The 16,097-nt window shown below is 37.7% G+C and overlaps 1 protein-coding gene across 2 annotated transcripts in view; it reads left to right on the top strand.

Moving 5' to 3' along the window:
* MYO1E (myosin IE) overlaps positions 1 to 16,097 on the top strand; it is a 1,655,775-nt gene that overhangs the window by 849,223 nt on the left and 790,455 nt on the right. For both annotated transcript variants that reach the window (XM_044078573.1, XM_044078572.1), the window contains exon 10: positions 12,343 to 12,539. In XM_044078573.1, the coding sequence (XP_043934508.1) occupies positions 12,343 to 12,539 (197 nt within the window). The remainder of the gene's footprint in view (positions 1 to 12,342; positions 12,540 to 16,097) is intronic.

The following is a 16,097-nucleotide window of genomic DNA, read 5'->3' as shown; positions in this document are numbered from 1 at the left end:
GGACCAAAGAGATCTTGGGTACCATTGTATCTTTCTCATATGGAGTCTTGTAAGATGTATCAGGAGTATCATTGATGCTGTGAGACCTAGAATCCTGAGGAACTGACTTGCTGAAACAGAAGTCTAAGTGGAAAACCTGAGGAAAAGGTTTAAATGTAGATCTTTTTTTTCTGTAGAAGAAAAACTCTTTGAACTCTGGTAACCCAGAAGATACCCCTAAAAAATAATCCTATGAGAAGGAGTCTGAAAAGATTTCTGAATGTTGTCATGAAATCCTAGCCTGTGTAGGACATCCCTTACCCGACTAAGAGATTCCTGACACTTCAAAAAAGATTCTACAAGGATAAGCAAGTTGTCTAAATAAGGAAAATATGAATTCTTTGCCATCTGCAGTAGTCTGTCACAAGATTCAGACAGTTTTTGAACACCCCTGGAGCAGTAGATAATCTAAAGGATAAGGCAGACAACTTTTAGTGTTCTAAACACATAAAAACCTTAAGAAGCACCTGAAACTTGGATCTGTACAAATGTGATTATATACATCTTCTAATTCTAAGGTCACTAGGAAATGCAAATGTGGAATAAGGGGGTAACAAATTGTGAAGTAACAGCATTTTGATCTTCTTAACTTGGGCACTGTCATAAACTCATTCAGAAAAGAAACATACGGATCTGGTATCAAAGAAACTTCCATCTTTGGCACCAGAAATATTCTTGAATAAAATTCTTCACCTAACTGTGGGAGACAGCTTCTACCACCTACTGAGCCAGCATATGCTGGATAACAGGAGTGAAAACAAGAGTTTGTTCTAGTGGGTAAGGAGGAATTCCCTGAAAAGGAAGGAGAGAGACCCCTGTTGCCATCTGTAGCCTTGATGGCTTACTCTCAGAATGCCTTTGTTTGAAACAATCTTTTGCCAAAGAGAGATGGAGATTTAGACTCCCTGGAAGGTTTAAGGGAATACTAGTGATGGGGGAGAAAAGTTCCTCTTACAGTCATTCATACTTATTAGACTGCCCTTTCTTCAGGGATGGGGTTCCTGTTTACTTTTTGAAACCTCCCTGTCACTGCTTTTTTAAATGTCTCTTTACAAGCAGATTGCTGAGACTGTTTATTTTGGGTTTTTACTGAATTATTTGAGGGAGAGTAGAATGCCTTTGTAGAAGGAGGGCTGAAAATTTTGGAAGATCCCTTGATTCAGCTTTTTAATGACCTCTGCAGAAGAAGGTCCTTAAATTAGTTCACTAATCAAGGGAGAATTCATAATATAGTTTTTGATATCCTCAAGCAGGTTTTGTGAAGTCAGCCAGGGAAACCCCTCTTAACATTTCCAGTGTCTGCAGCCCTTGAAGTGGCGCCAGCAGAATTATATGGATATTTTAAGCAACAGTAGAAGCCAAACTACGCAAAGCAGTTGTCTCTTCGTAGGAAGAAACCAGTGCCAAAACATAATCTCATATTCTTATAAGTGGCCAGGATAAATTTTGACGTGCCTGGCATTAAAGAATTCTAAAAATAAAAATTGCAGAAGCATGCACCTTTTCCCAAATATATCAAGACTTTTCCTATCCTTGTCAGGATGATAGGGATTAGTATTCAGAAAATGATTAACTGCAGCTAGGTTTACTAAAGCTATACTTGCTGGGTCAGGAATGGGATTAGTATGTAAAAACTTAAACTGAGGAACATTATAATCTGTTTTTAGGAGCAGCAAGCTGACTTTCAGAGAAATTGTAGGCTGTGACAAAACATCCTCCAAAGCAAAAAGAACAGGTAAATATGAAAAGTTTCTGGAAATTCTAGTTGTAACAAATCATAATATTTCCTCTGGGACTGAGAAACATAACTGTTTTCCCACAGAAACAATTGATTTATTTGGAAATGGTGTCAAGAGAAAGAGAATCCTCCACAGGGACTATCCAAAGTCATTCTTAGAATCTGAGTCAGAAATCTAAGCCAAATAAATTACTCCTGTCCAGTATCACTGAGATAAGAGGAGACATGCATTTAGTTTTTTATTTCTTTTAGAATGGAATTTTTGAAGCACAGCTTTCTGTCTAAGCAGAGAAGTATTCCCTGCCTCTTCTTCCTGGACTGACAAGTGTGTCTCACCAGTGCTCAACAAGATAACACCAACAGTGACATAGGATGTATTTAGCCCCTAGTCCATGATTTGCTGTAGGGACTACACCGGAAGGCCCTAAGGAGCAAGATGAGTCACCTAAGGCACCACTCTTGGCCACAGTAGAATAGCATCCACCTGTAGCTGAGGCAAAATATAAGCTTGTTGTTTTAGCAGGGGTTGCTTAACAATCTTTTTTTTCTTTCTGTGGCTGTAAGAAGCTCCAGCAAAGGAACTGGCAGGTTGCTCCGTGGAAAGCCAAAAAAGGTTGCCCAATTCCTGGCGAAGTTTATCAGCAATAATCGGTAAAGCAGATAATTTTTAAAAAAGTGACTTTTTCCCCAGTGAAACACAGTAAAAAGTATTTTAAACATATATCCAAGCCACAAAAAATCAAATGACTCCAGTTTTTCCACAGAAAAGATAAGGTTTCTGTCACAAAAAATACAGTGGAAGTTTTTCCCCACAAAGGGAGCCCATCTTCCACACAATGAAATGGTTTGAGTAAACTGTTAATCTTCAAAAACCTACAGAGGACCGATGTCTACAGCAGCAGAAAAGCTTTGAATGGCTAGCCACCCAAACCTGACTTTTAGACAGGTTAGTTCGAGCTCACTTTTTTTTTTTTTAAGCAAGAAATATCTTTAATTATAACTTATGACATAGGCAGTCACACATTTATATAAATGAAAACAAACTATAATAGCATGTTTTCACTTGCAAACATTATAATCTTCTATACAGTCAAACTTTACATAACTCATTCAGGTCTTACCTTAAATGTCATTCCTCCAAACATTCTACATGTATTGTTCCCAAAATTCCTTTTTCTATGTATTTGTTCATTTCCGTTTCCAAAGAGCCTACTTCCAGTTCACTTATCTCTGTATTGTATTCACTAGTGCACTTGGTTTTCACTTACATTTTCATTTTCTAGTAATTGCTTTTTTTTGGCAGCCACCATAATTAGACTCAGCAAGGCCTTACTATGTCTAGACAGTTTCGATTCTGTATCACTGCTCAAAAAAATAATTTTGTCAGTTACACCAGTTTGTCCACCTAGTATTTCTGCTAGAGTAATCTGCAGACAATTTTTAAACTCTGCCAACTCATTACACTCAAAAATATGTTCCCAAGCACCTCTTTTTTTCCCCATCACACTGCTAATGTGCAATTTAGCTGAGGAAAATTCTTTGGAGTCTGCCAGGGGTATAAAAATACATGTGCAAGCACTTCCAAGCAAAGATCCTAAATCTAAATCTGAATTTATTAATCTACCTGAGAGCTTCCATATGAAGCTAAGGAGTTCTGTCTGTGTTACTTGGTTGTTGAGATTTAGAAAAATGTGAAAATGATATCTATATAAATTAATATCATGAAAACACTTAATATCTGTTTACCTGCACTAGACAAAGGTCAAATATTAATGCAGTTAAGTTTGCCACTGTGTAAGCTTTAAGGTGAAATATTTTAAAACATTGTACATAGCATGGTTTTGGAATTATTGATGCAAATATGAACAAGCAATATTTGACTCCTAGATGCGTCAGTAGGAGTTAAGTACAGATGCACCTGGAGGCATCACTCGGATGTAATGAGTTAAGTTATTATGAGGCTTATACATCAAAAAGTGTCAAAATGTAGCAAAGGAATTAACACTTCAATAAACTGTGTGAATAAAATGCTTTCATTGCTGTGGAAGCATTTGATTGTAGAGAGATATATTAATTCCTCACCTTATGCACAAAGTCGCAGGAGGTGTACTAAACCAAGTACTGTACTGATTGAAATGCTTATTGAAGAACATCTAAATGCTATGACTGATGTCCGTTTGGAACTGATCCTTCTTATGCTGCTGATACCATATAGTTGGAGCTCATCAAGTTTTATAGTGTCCTGAAGAGGAACATTCACACAGCATGATCTTTGGAAGTTTGTAGTCAGATTGTTGCTCTAAAGGACTCATATTGACAGAAAACTTTTTTTAATACTACGACATTTCTTTTGGCAAAGGAAGAGGAGGGTAAGGCTGATTAATCACGATACTGCAGAGTGGAATGAATGGAAATGTTGAGAAAATTGCAAAATAATTCCATAGTATGCACATGTGCAGCTAACCAGTGTATATATGGTATGTTGCTTCGCTAAAACTTAAAAAGAAGAAAGTAAAGATTGAAGGTTACAAGTGTGAGGGAAGAGGCGTATTACCTGCATATATGAAGTAAATGTTTAAATATAATAATACGGTGCAATAATGTGGTTTCAGAATGAGTGAAAGTCTACACATGCAAGGACAATAAGGCATTAACATTTTGCCTTTCTGGGATGGACGATACCAAGGAAGGGTGGTTGAGAGAAGACTGAGTAGTACAAATGTCTTTGACTATGTGGTCGAAAGGTGAAACGCAAAAGGAAATGATGGGATAGGACCAGAAGTGAAAGTAGAAGAGCAAAACTGTGAGTTACACACTAACTTCAGATGACTGTACCTGCCTGGTTAACAGTAGTAAAATGGAAAAGAAAAATCAAGTTTAAGATGGGAGGCACTTTTTGGCAGCATACCTGCTGTGAAAACATTTGATTTACTCAGATGTGTACATCAAGAAGTACTTTGCACTGCCACCTTAACTGCTAGTGTAGATGTCGAAGTTTTGTACAAAAAATATGAATAGATTTTCCCACTAATGTCTAATATACTACAGCTCTGAGCATCTGATGGTAGTTGGGATTGCACCTGGAGCTCATTTTCAGAGGTTCTGTTCCCAATGATTAGTATCAGCTGTAGGTGAACTCCTTTCTGTCAGTTCTAGTAAGGTCTGAAATAGTTTTCTACTAGATGAAATGTTTTTTCAACTAAATTTGCAGAGGTACAGCAAGGCATACTACATAAAATCAGTGCTGTCTTTAAGTGCTTTTGTACATAAAAGCAGTGCTGTATTTAAGTGCTTTTATACAGACTATCGAATGTAATTCATATGCCTTGGTCCTGTAGACTTGTACTTCCTCTAACATAATAGAAATCTGATGACTGTGTGCAGTAAAGCTCCTGGTACCGACTGCCTCACCATCCCCACCAAGGTCACCTACTCTACTAAATAGCACTTAACAATTAGCAGAGAAAACTTAGTTAAGTAGCCACTTGTCTTCTTCTTCTATTTCACCAGGTTTGTACCTCCATGTCTGTCAGTCCTCTCCACTACCAAACACCCACTGGGCTGTTTTTTTTCTTCAGCTCTGTTTGACAAATTATTTTGTGATGGCTTGTATAAATTGTTATATTGCTGCATGTACATGTAATTTTTATATTTTTAATCTTTGTTTGTATGCCCTGGGCTAAGCTTGAATGTGGTCTTTTTGAGTTTATGTTCTACCCTGGTCAGCAAATGAAGGAACAGATATCTAAAAAGATTTAAATCATTCTGTAAAATAAAACATTTTGCATGGCTAGTTAATATGGCTCCTTGTGCAAGGCTTATTGCTCACAATATTGATTCAAGCTTCTGTGTTTCCCTTTTTCCGTAACTGAGGCAGTGCAGTACTTTGAAGTAGGGATGCAAAGCAGATACACTTTTGATAGTATTAGAGCCTCCCTCCCGAAACTTGCTAAACTTAATATTTGGCTTCCTAGCCAAAAATGCTGGACAGCCCTGTTTTAATGAAAATGCATATATTTATAAAAGGAAGCATACCAGGACCAGGACAAATCCAAAAGTAATATAGTATGCAAAAGCTTCAGTAGGCTGAAGTTGTACAAATATATAAATATTTTAGTAAAATAACAAATAAAATCAGGCAGGAGTGGCCTTAGGTCAACTGGTGCCCTAAGCAAGAGGGCTCCACGGTACCCCCTACCACACTGACAGCACCCTAGGCAGCCATCTAGTTGGCCTATGCCTAAGGCCGGCTATGAAATCAGGTAAGCGCTTTCGCAATGTGTTTGCTCTTCAGACTATAAAATACACATTCAAACAAGCCATTTAAAAATAACTATTTGACCAATCATAATGAAAAAAGTAGTCATTTGATATAATCAGTGATTCCGACCTCTTCTTTTTAAAGCAGGTTTTAAAGAGATAGCACTGTTTAGTCCTGGAGACACATCTGCTCTAAAATCTAGGATCCTTTTCAGCTCCAAAAATTCAGTTTCATTACTGACATCACCTTCTCTGATATTAGTATTAAATTGCTGCAAGACCAAAACTTAAATTTGTGAGTGCCATAAAAATCTAGTAGATTTTCCATTCCTTATATCACCAACATGCTCTAGTATGCGCTCCCTAAGGGTACGATTTGTCTTTCCTATGTAGAACATTTCACATGTTATGCATTGTGCCATATAAACAAGATTACCGCTGTTACAGTCTGCATAAAAATGAAAACTGATGTCTTTAAAGGTCCTAGGAGAAATAATAGAGGTAGTCGACCAAATAAATCTACATGCCTTACAAGACCTTCAGGCGTAAATGCCTTGACGTTCATATTTTGTCCTAGACGTCTGAATCACTGATTATATCACAACTAGTTTTTTCATTATGATTGCTCAAATGGTTTTTAAATGGTTTGTTTGAATGTGTATTTTATGGTCTGAAGAAGCAAACACATTGCAAAAGCGCTTACCTGATTTTATTTGTTATTTTATTAAAGTATTTATATATTTGTACAGCTTCAGCCTACTGGACATCTTTGACTTTTGCATACTTAATGAAAATGTAGTCAGCAGTATCAGTGCATGGTAGCATCTCTGACCAAGTGTATTTCAGATTTTGGGCCATTTGTATGGGATAACTTTTTTTTACTGAATAAACAAAAAAAAGTGTTAATATATGTTCTAGCATTGACCTGTCACTGTTCTGATTATTTGCCACTGTAGAAAAGAAACTGAATGTTTAGGTTAATACCAGAGGCCAAGAAAATGCATATCTGCTAAATGGAAACAAAGTAATTGTATTAGTGTCTTGTCAAATCCACTGATAGTACAAATTTCAGTTGTGACCTCTAGCTGCCACTGTTTGGGGTTATATGTTCTTCTCATGTGCACATATGTTTGCTCCAAGTACTCCAGCTTCTCTTGTCTGCACAAAACATGCTAGTTGGTTGGCTGCTCTTCTTCTAATTCTTTCAGCTTTTCCCGGTTAGGGGTCGCCACAGTGGATCACCTGTCCACTCATGATTGGCAGTGGAGTTTTAAGGTGTCGAGTTGCCAACCTGGCGCCCAGCCTTCCACAGAAGGCAGACACACACGCACACAGTCACGCCTAGGGCCAAGTTAGAGCTAAACTGTTCAAATATATTAATTTTACCACTGTCCTTGTAGCCAGCACTGTACCTTAAATGTCTGAGATGGATTAAGTCACTTAATTAACTAATAAATGAAACAGATGTTTTGGTCAAACATCAAGATCTTTTTTTAACAATATGAATGAAAATATGTCTTTCCTTCCCTTGAATGCAGCATTTGAAGTCGAGCTATAAATGCACCATTTTTGTTGTTCCTCCACTAAATCCTGCCTCCTCTTGATGCTACAGTTTGCTTCCTACAGTCATGCATTATTCCCTTTTGGAACTTGTCCCAGTATCTTGATATGCCAAGCAGTTCTACTATTACATTTGTCACTGGGAATTTTTTTTTTTTTTTTTTTACAAATGAGTATGGCACAGATGAGTAAATTTTAACTTATCACTGATTCTAAAAAGAGGGAACAAGACAGGGATACCTAAAAGTAAGACTTAAAGTTTAAAAAAAATGCCACTGCTCCCGAGTGAACAGGAAAATGCCTTTAAAATGTGTTACCTTCCAGAGATGCTGAAAGTAGTAAAGGAGAGCTGTGTTCAGATTGTTTATGCATTACTTTCCCTGTATCAGTCTATGGAGTTAGTATTGTTATTACTGTAACTAAAATATGACTAAACGTCAGCCCCTGATAGTACAATCTACCTACCTGTACAGTGAAATTATAAACACTGTTATGTCATCTGTTCATTCCCAAATGGCTTGGTGGGAGTGCTTTGGTGATATAATTGTTTACCTAAGATTCCTCACCACAATGTACTCAGGGTCTCCACAATATGAAAGTGCATTTGCTCTCTTCTTTTTTCTCTACTCCCTAAAAAACTTTCTGAATAAATGTTTTTTTTGAAAATCTTTTGCAACAGTATCAATGCATTACTTACTGACTCAATTAAAATTGTGATTTTGTCAGCCTCTAAAAAGACTGATTTATTACACCTACAAATAGTATCTAAAACAGTTGCTTTTTGAAGAATACTTAGTTGTATAACTGCTCCATTATTCAGTATGTCAAGCAAAAATGTTAAGTTTCCTGATATCTGGTATCTAAGCCACCCACTGATCTATAACTGATAAACCACATTAACTGCAGCACATCATTAGTTTGCCGATTTGCTCCAGCAGTACCATAAATAAAGATGCATTCACAAATATTCTGATTACATTTTTATAATGTTGGAGTGGTAAGCATGCAGACGTTTAAAATATCGTGCTGTGCTGGCTTTTCCTTAGTGCGTGGTCTGAAATACAGCAGCCTTTGTGATATATTCCTAATGAATATATTGTGAGACTTATTGCACAGCAAGTTTCCACTGACTACCCTTATATATATGGAGGAAGGTAAACACTGGAAAATACTATACTAAGGTAGAACCAGTTAAGTCATACTTTGTTTAGATCTTTGGTTGGTATCTTTAGAAGAGGCAAAAATATGACAAGATCTACCCTTTTTCTGTTACTACTTTCCCCACCCATTTTAGTAAGTAATTCTACAAGTATTTTATTAAATTTACTTACCTTGCTTCAGTGGCTTTGAAGAAACTGTGAGTAACACATTTAATACAGCAGTTAAATATTTAGCATGTTTGTAGTTATTTTGGTACTTTTCCGTTATTGGGGCAACACATGTAAGGTGCATGGATGGATAGACCTAGCCTTGAAATTGCAAGATGGACCACTTGCTTGTACTGACTAATATAAAAAGGGTTTGTCAAGGTTGCAGATTTCAGAAAAGGATAGTCTTTGTCATGTGAAGCCCTTTCCTCCTACCCCTTTCTGTTTTTCTTCACTAATAATTTCTGGACTTTTCACCTTTTTTTTTTTTTACCACGGTTCACTTCTTGGTTTTGTAGGCACCATACCACTGTAGAAAGAACCCCTGTTAATGTATAAATATGGTGTGAATGAGCAACGTTATTTTAGGGAAAAATAAGGAAGTGCTTCTCTTTACGGCCATCAGCTGATTTGTAAGGGAATAAACTCCCAGCAGTTTAGTAAGCCAATCTATCCCAAATACAATAATTGTGAAACCCCACAGACAGCACTGAGTTCAGATCTCCCCATTGTCACTGTTTGCTCCTTGACAGATATACCTCCCAGCATTTCAAATCTTAACATGCTGACCATTACAAATCAGCTGAGGGTCGGAAAGAGGAGCACTTACATATTTCCCCACAAAATCACATCAGTCATTCACATGGTATTTCAGAATTAACAGGATCTTTGTACAACTGTCTGTATAAGTGTCAGTGACTTGACCGCAAAGCAGTAACACTCCCACAACAAATCCAGACTGAAAACCACAAAACCCTCGGAAATTAAACAGCTGTGAGTTGCAAGGAAACATCAGTACTACGGTGACAACAAAGGCAAAACTCACAGTAGAAACAAACAATCAAGCGAGCACTGCTAATTTGCCAGAAAATTAATAGTATAGTGAGGAAGAACAGAAAATTAAACCCAGAAAAAAATAAGTGGCAGTGAGTGCACATGAGAAGCACACATTTTGCTTGTTGCCCCGTTAAAGGAAAAGTACCATTATTTTTATAGAATTCTTAATGGGTCTGCAATCAATAACTCTGTTGCAACTATTATACTTGTCAGTAGGGAGATCTGACACATCATGCTGAGGTGACGTGGACAGAAAGAAGAATGCAAACAACTTTTTATTGTTTCTAGTAATGTGTACTTTCTGTTTCTGTTGTCGTGTTCTCAATATTTAATACTGATACGGGAGCAATTTTCTTTTCTACAGAAGATTGCTATTGTAAAACAGAACTGCTCACTCTACTATAGAAAGGCAAGGCCTTTTCTTGCTTCTGTTGAGATCTAACATGAAAATAACTAGTTTGATGAAACTGTCTGCAAACTCATACCTCCCAGGCTGTTAGAACAAAGACTGTGTTGACAGCAGAGCTTAACAGCATCTACAAAACCCAAAGCAATACACAGTTTCAGAATATGCACTTGAGAAATGTGTAGAAAGCCAAAATGACTCCAGATATCTTAGCAGCATTTAACCAAACCAAATTTACTGAGGAAGACCTTGATTTGCTGGTTATCAAGAATTCCTGGCAGGCGATAATCCTTAGTACATGGCAGCAAAGGGATTGTTTTTCAGAAAGGAATTTGCACTTTGAATTTAGGAACACTTTTGTTTATTAAGTTAGTTGATTCTGAGTACTACATTCCAAGTCAGCGAAGAGAGGTTACTGGAAAAACAAATAGAAGTGCAACCTGATGCAATAATATGAGGACAAGTAAATGCAGCACAGTACAAAAAAGTAACTTTGGCTTTAAAAAAAAAGAAACATTTCAGTATAACTCGGCACTGTAAAATCCACTGCCGATCATTACGTTATCCATTTCTGGAACTGGTTTAGTAGTTATCTCTTGTGAACTGAGCTTGCCATTTTAGGTACTGCAGACAGAATATTCAATCTGATTTGCTCTTCTTGTTATGTGATTCCCAAATGAGGTTTAAATAATGCATGCCTCAGTAGTCCATTTTTCCCTACTTAAAAAAATCTATTCAAGCAGAATCTTCCCTACACTTTTTCCTAAGAAGATTATTTAGACTGAACATAAACTGTGGCATGCAATTTAAAAGCCAACGACTGGCATAGCATTATCTTGTCATAGGTTCTCCTCTATTTTGGAGTTAGATGTTTCTCCACAAAAAGGTTTCTGTGCTCATTATAGTGTATATTTGGGCAGCCAAGTGTACAGTATTTTCCGTTTGTTTCCACAAAGTTGTTGAACATAGGCTATAAGATCTCAAATATTCCTCAAAAATTAGAAAACCGTAGTTGCCTAACTGTTACATGTAGCTGTCAAAGAGTGTAGGGTGCAAATAAGAGCAACAAATATTTCATATATCCACACTTGGTGCAGAATGTTTTCCTCTTTTGCTTTCATTAAAAGAACGTAGCCTTCATTGCAAAATAAGTATTAAAGTATTTTCCTGGAATACAGATGTGTTTAGTTGCTTTCAGTATTGCATAATGTTGTATTTCCTGTTCTGTAATTTATTTTTGAGTGTAGCTCTCCTATTTTACATGATCAGCACTTTCCTGTTTTATTTCTGTATTTGTTCACCTGATTCATTTCCTATCCTTCTTTTCCCATTGGTTTGCAGCTGCTGTAATCCTAATTCTTAACATATGGAGTGTTAGAATTTAAGATGCAATGCAGTAAGCTGTAACAAACTCAAAACATATTACAGTGCCACATAGTAAAGTACAGCTGTTTGAGATACTTAACTGTAACAACAGATGTCAAAAGTCATTCCTATTTCTGCAGGCCATAAAATCTTGGTATGCTACCAGAAGGCAACATTATCTGACTCCCACTTCTGTTAGTATTGACTGTGTAAACCTTCCACAGGCCCCACACTTTGGTCACATAATCCTTTTGACAGCTGAATATCCACACTAGCTCACTTGGACCTGTAGAGCCAAGAAAGATATGCAGAGAGACATACCTGTGCCTATAAATCAGAACTCTTTTAGTCATTTGTAACCCTGATATCATAGTGTAATCTGTGTCAGTCTCACCACCTTCCTGCTCCTGGTGGCCATAGATGAGGTCTCATTGTTAGCAGTTTTCACATTATACATAAGCAAGACTTCATACAACCAGACCCATGTTCCAAATAACTGATGACAAGTGATGTCACAGCCCTTTCCGTTCATCAGGCCCTGGAAGGCAGGATGATCTGGTCTGCACCCATGCATCAGTCATTGTAACCCAACACTGCATAAAACTAGAAGAAACCACTATTCACATATAATCTTCAAATGTGGACTTGCATTCTATTTCTGATCAAGTTGGCTTTTAACTTCAAAGTATATTTCTGTGACAGACTTTTTCTGATAAATAATATATTTACATAAAAGTTGCTGATTGGTTTAAACTGTGCTTTTTTTCTAGTCCTTGCATTTCCTGCATTTCTGCTTGGTATTAATCAAAGCAGACTAAAGGAGAAACTTACCAGTAGACAAATGGACAGCAAATGGGGTGGAAAATCTGAATCCATTAATGTCACTCTAAATGTGCAGCAAGCCCTTTTCACACGAGATGCTCTTGCCAAGGCCCTCCATGCAAGACTCTTTGATTACTTGGTAGATGTGAGTATACATATGCATATATTACATATCAAGCACATATAATTGTCTGCTTTCTATAATGTGTTCTACAGCTCACATAAAAACAGCAGGAAGTGATATAACTTGTCTATGATTTGTACATCAATAATCTTGTCATTGCTGTAGCAACCGAAACATGTTTCATATTTCACTACTAAAGGGCAGGCAGGTCAAGGTATTGTCCAAGCAGTGGTCCACATTGTGGTCACGTGTTGGTTTAGTAGAAAACAAAACATAAGAATAAACTGCTCTACTTCACTTGTTGTTTCTCTTTAAGTATATAGAAATCTGTAGTCTGGCATTGTAGCAAAGCATATTGGGTAGTTTTACTGTCTTGCAGTGCTTGATTCTCCAATTCATTTTTCAGATTTGGTGCCTTCTGTGTGAAGTCTGCACATCTTTCCTTGTGTCTGTGCAGCTTTAAAATTAGCTCCCCTGCTTTAGACCAAGTAAGTGTTTCCCACGTCTGGCACCTAGTGAACATCAGGAAAAGGCCCGCCTGCACCCCTAAATTGTATAAAAGCAAGTAATCAGAGAATGAATAAATCTAGTTTGTTGGGTAGTATAGAAAACAAAAAGAAAACAAGTCTGCCATCTCTGAAAATTTACCCTTATGTGCACACACACAGACATGCAAACTATTTATCTCTAGCTATAATGTTGGTGTCATCAAGAGTCTGTTATAATGATTTAAGGACTGTATAAGCAGTATGGCTACAATGTAAAAAAGCCATAGCAGGTTTGTATTTCTTTTATTGGATTAAATATACTTCAGAATACCAGTCCTGATAATAGTCATGTTCACTGATTATTATTCATTTTATATATCATTTGTCTGTCCGCACAGAGGATTAATTTGTTTATTTATCCTTTGTTGACTGGGTTAATCCCACTAGGCTAGCAGCCTCTTTTCAGGGGAAACCTGAGGTGGTATTTATACAACTTGGGGAAATTTAGACAAGACATCAGGGAACTTCCTAACTCTTTTTGATAGGTGCCATGGGATTTTTTACATCCGCCTGAACTACCACCAACTCAAGAAGGCGGGACATCAGTTTAACTTCTCATCCTAAGGATGACACATTTAGGAGTGCAACAGCCTTAAACACTCACAAAATGTATTTCAAATCACATACTTCTGTTCCACTACAAAATCTGAAACTTGTAAATGCCAGAATAATATCAGGCCCAGCCATCCTGGGTTTAATTAATGGTTTAGATGGTTGACAGTGCAGTAGGGAGAGGCGGGTGTTGCCATCCATGAGAGGGAGGGAAGCCCTGTGGGCATCTCCTCTGACAGTTCCTGGTATTGGCTAGGGACATCATTGTTGGGAGCTGTGGTCCAAAGAGGAAAAGGGTGGAGATATGGCTAAGCTGAAGCAGATATGGGTCGATACACTACATATGTCCATTGGGCACCCACCCCTTGGATGTAACAACGTGATTTACAAGAGAGGAGGGAAGGGAGAAAGAGAGTCAGTCAAAAAAGTGCAAGCAGCAATGACCCTCCTGGATGTCCTTAAGATCCTCACATGCCATAGGTCAAATTCAGGCATTGGACCAGGGGTTGATTAGAATGCAGGTAGACTCAGCAAAATGAATTTGGGACACTGGTATGGGTGTCAGCGTGACAGAAGTAGAGGGAACAAAAGAATTAAAAAATACAAAAGGTTAGACAGGTTAACAGTGAACAGTTAACAGACTGGGCAAGCATTTGTAATCTTGAGACTTAGTCTTGCATACTGAAACTCTTTCAAATTCTAAATGGAATTTTATTTTTGGAAATGTGTGCCTTGGCAACCTGTATTGTAGTCAGTGCATATCTGGGTGGCAGACTTAAACTGGCAATAATTTACAGGCTATTTAAAAAATCTTGGAATTCTTACCACATCAAAATTTGTAACTGATAACTTCTTATAATGTATAAGGAAACTGGGATTCTCTGTAGCACAAAAATCACTGCATAGTTAGTCATGCAGACTAACATGCTTACTAAATGACATACTCGTATAGAGCACTACTGAGGATGCCAGTTGGCTTTAGTCTTCGGTATGAGATGCAGAAAACTGTCTTCATAGAATAATTATTGTCTTATCAAATCCTGTCCTACTGAAGGGGCCATTTCAAGCAATCAATATGATCTTTATTACTTTAGCAAAATTAGGATAAATATGTACTAATGTTATTAGTGATTTTAGCCAACAAGATTATTTAAGCACAGACAAGATTTTAAATGGCAAGATGCAGGTTATATCTTTGTATACCATTTTGGCAGTATAAAGTATTAAAAAACCTTAAATTATGTATTTAGACATGTTCTTCAATCATATGTTTGATATAGGCATTAACAGCGGTACATGCTACATGTAATAGGTTCATAGGTAGGTACTAGGCTATCTGTCCGAGGGCATTTATAAGCCTAGCCAGAGTGTGTCGGCTTTCGCCGCCCCATTGATTAATTAACTGATCTGCTGTCAAGCAGAGCCAATGAAGTGATCCCAGTGGTGTATTTTCTATTACCCATCCACTTGTCAAGGTTTCTCTTGAAGAGAGTTAGTGAGGGGCTCTGCCTGATGTAATTTGGAATTTTGTTCCAAAGCATGGGGAGTCTCTGTGACAGGAATCTGTCTCTCCAGCATGTTCTATTTATTGTTGTGGTGAAGTTTAGCTCACTAGAGCACATGGCTCGCAGTGACTTGCATTTCTTTAGGTGGAGCATGTCCATCAATTCTGAGTTGGACATGGCTTTGTAAGTCAGGCAGAGATCACCTCTGAGTAAGCGATATGCCACTGAGTACAGCCGGAGTTTTTTCAGTCAGGCTTCATAGGACATATGTTTGAGGCCAGTAAGCCTCTTGGTGAGGTACTTTTGTGGTATTTCCAGCTGTTGGAAGTGTCTTGGATGTGTCTTGTGAGGTACATCCCAAATGGGGTATTGTACTCTATGATGAGTCTAATGAGTGATGAGTAGAGGGGCACTATAACCTCTTTATTTCTAGATGTGAACCCTTTAGTAATTAGATGGGCCACATAGAAGGATTTCCTAACTACTTTGTCAATATGATTGTCAAAGGAGAGATTACTATCTACCTGGGTCTCCAGATCTCTTATTACCTCTTCTGTATTAAGGGGGCTGCCACCTATGTGGTAATTCGTGGGTGTTTTGTTTTTCCCAAATGGGATGACTATGCATTTTTTGGCATTTAGCTTGAGGCCATGACTTTGACACCAGGTGTCTGTCTCAGTAAGGCCCTTTTGGAGGGTGTCCGTATCAGCTGGAAAGTCAATTATGGCTCCCAGTTTGCAGTCATCAGCGAACTTGGTTAGCCATAGTCCTCCTGTGTTTGCCTGTACTTCTGAGAAGTATATGCCAAAAAGTAGGGGTCCCAGGACCGAGCCTTGCAGAACACCACTTGTGACTGGTTTAGAGTCGGACCTGGAGCCTGCTATTCTTACCATGTGAGTCCTGTCTGTAAGCCAGTTGGCAACCCATCTCATGACGTATGGGTTTATGTTCAGGCTGGTGAGTTTTTCTATAAT

Source organism: Protopterus annectens, chromosome 7.part1 (genome assembly GCF_019279795.1).
Source record: "Protopterus annectens isolate FY-2018-M chromosome 7.part1, PAN1.0, whole genome shotgun sequence".
NCBI classification, from domain to species: Eukaryota; Metazoa; Chordata; order Ceratodontiformes; family Protopteridae; genus Protopterus; species Protopterus annectens.
Note: the sequence above shows the minus strand (reverse complement) of the source record. Positions and strands in the feature narration are given on the sequence as shown.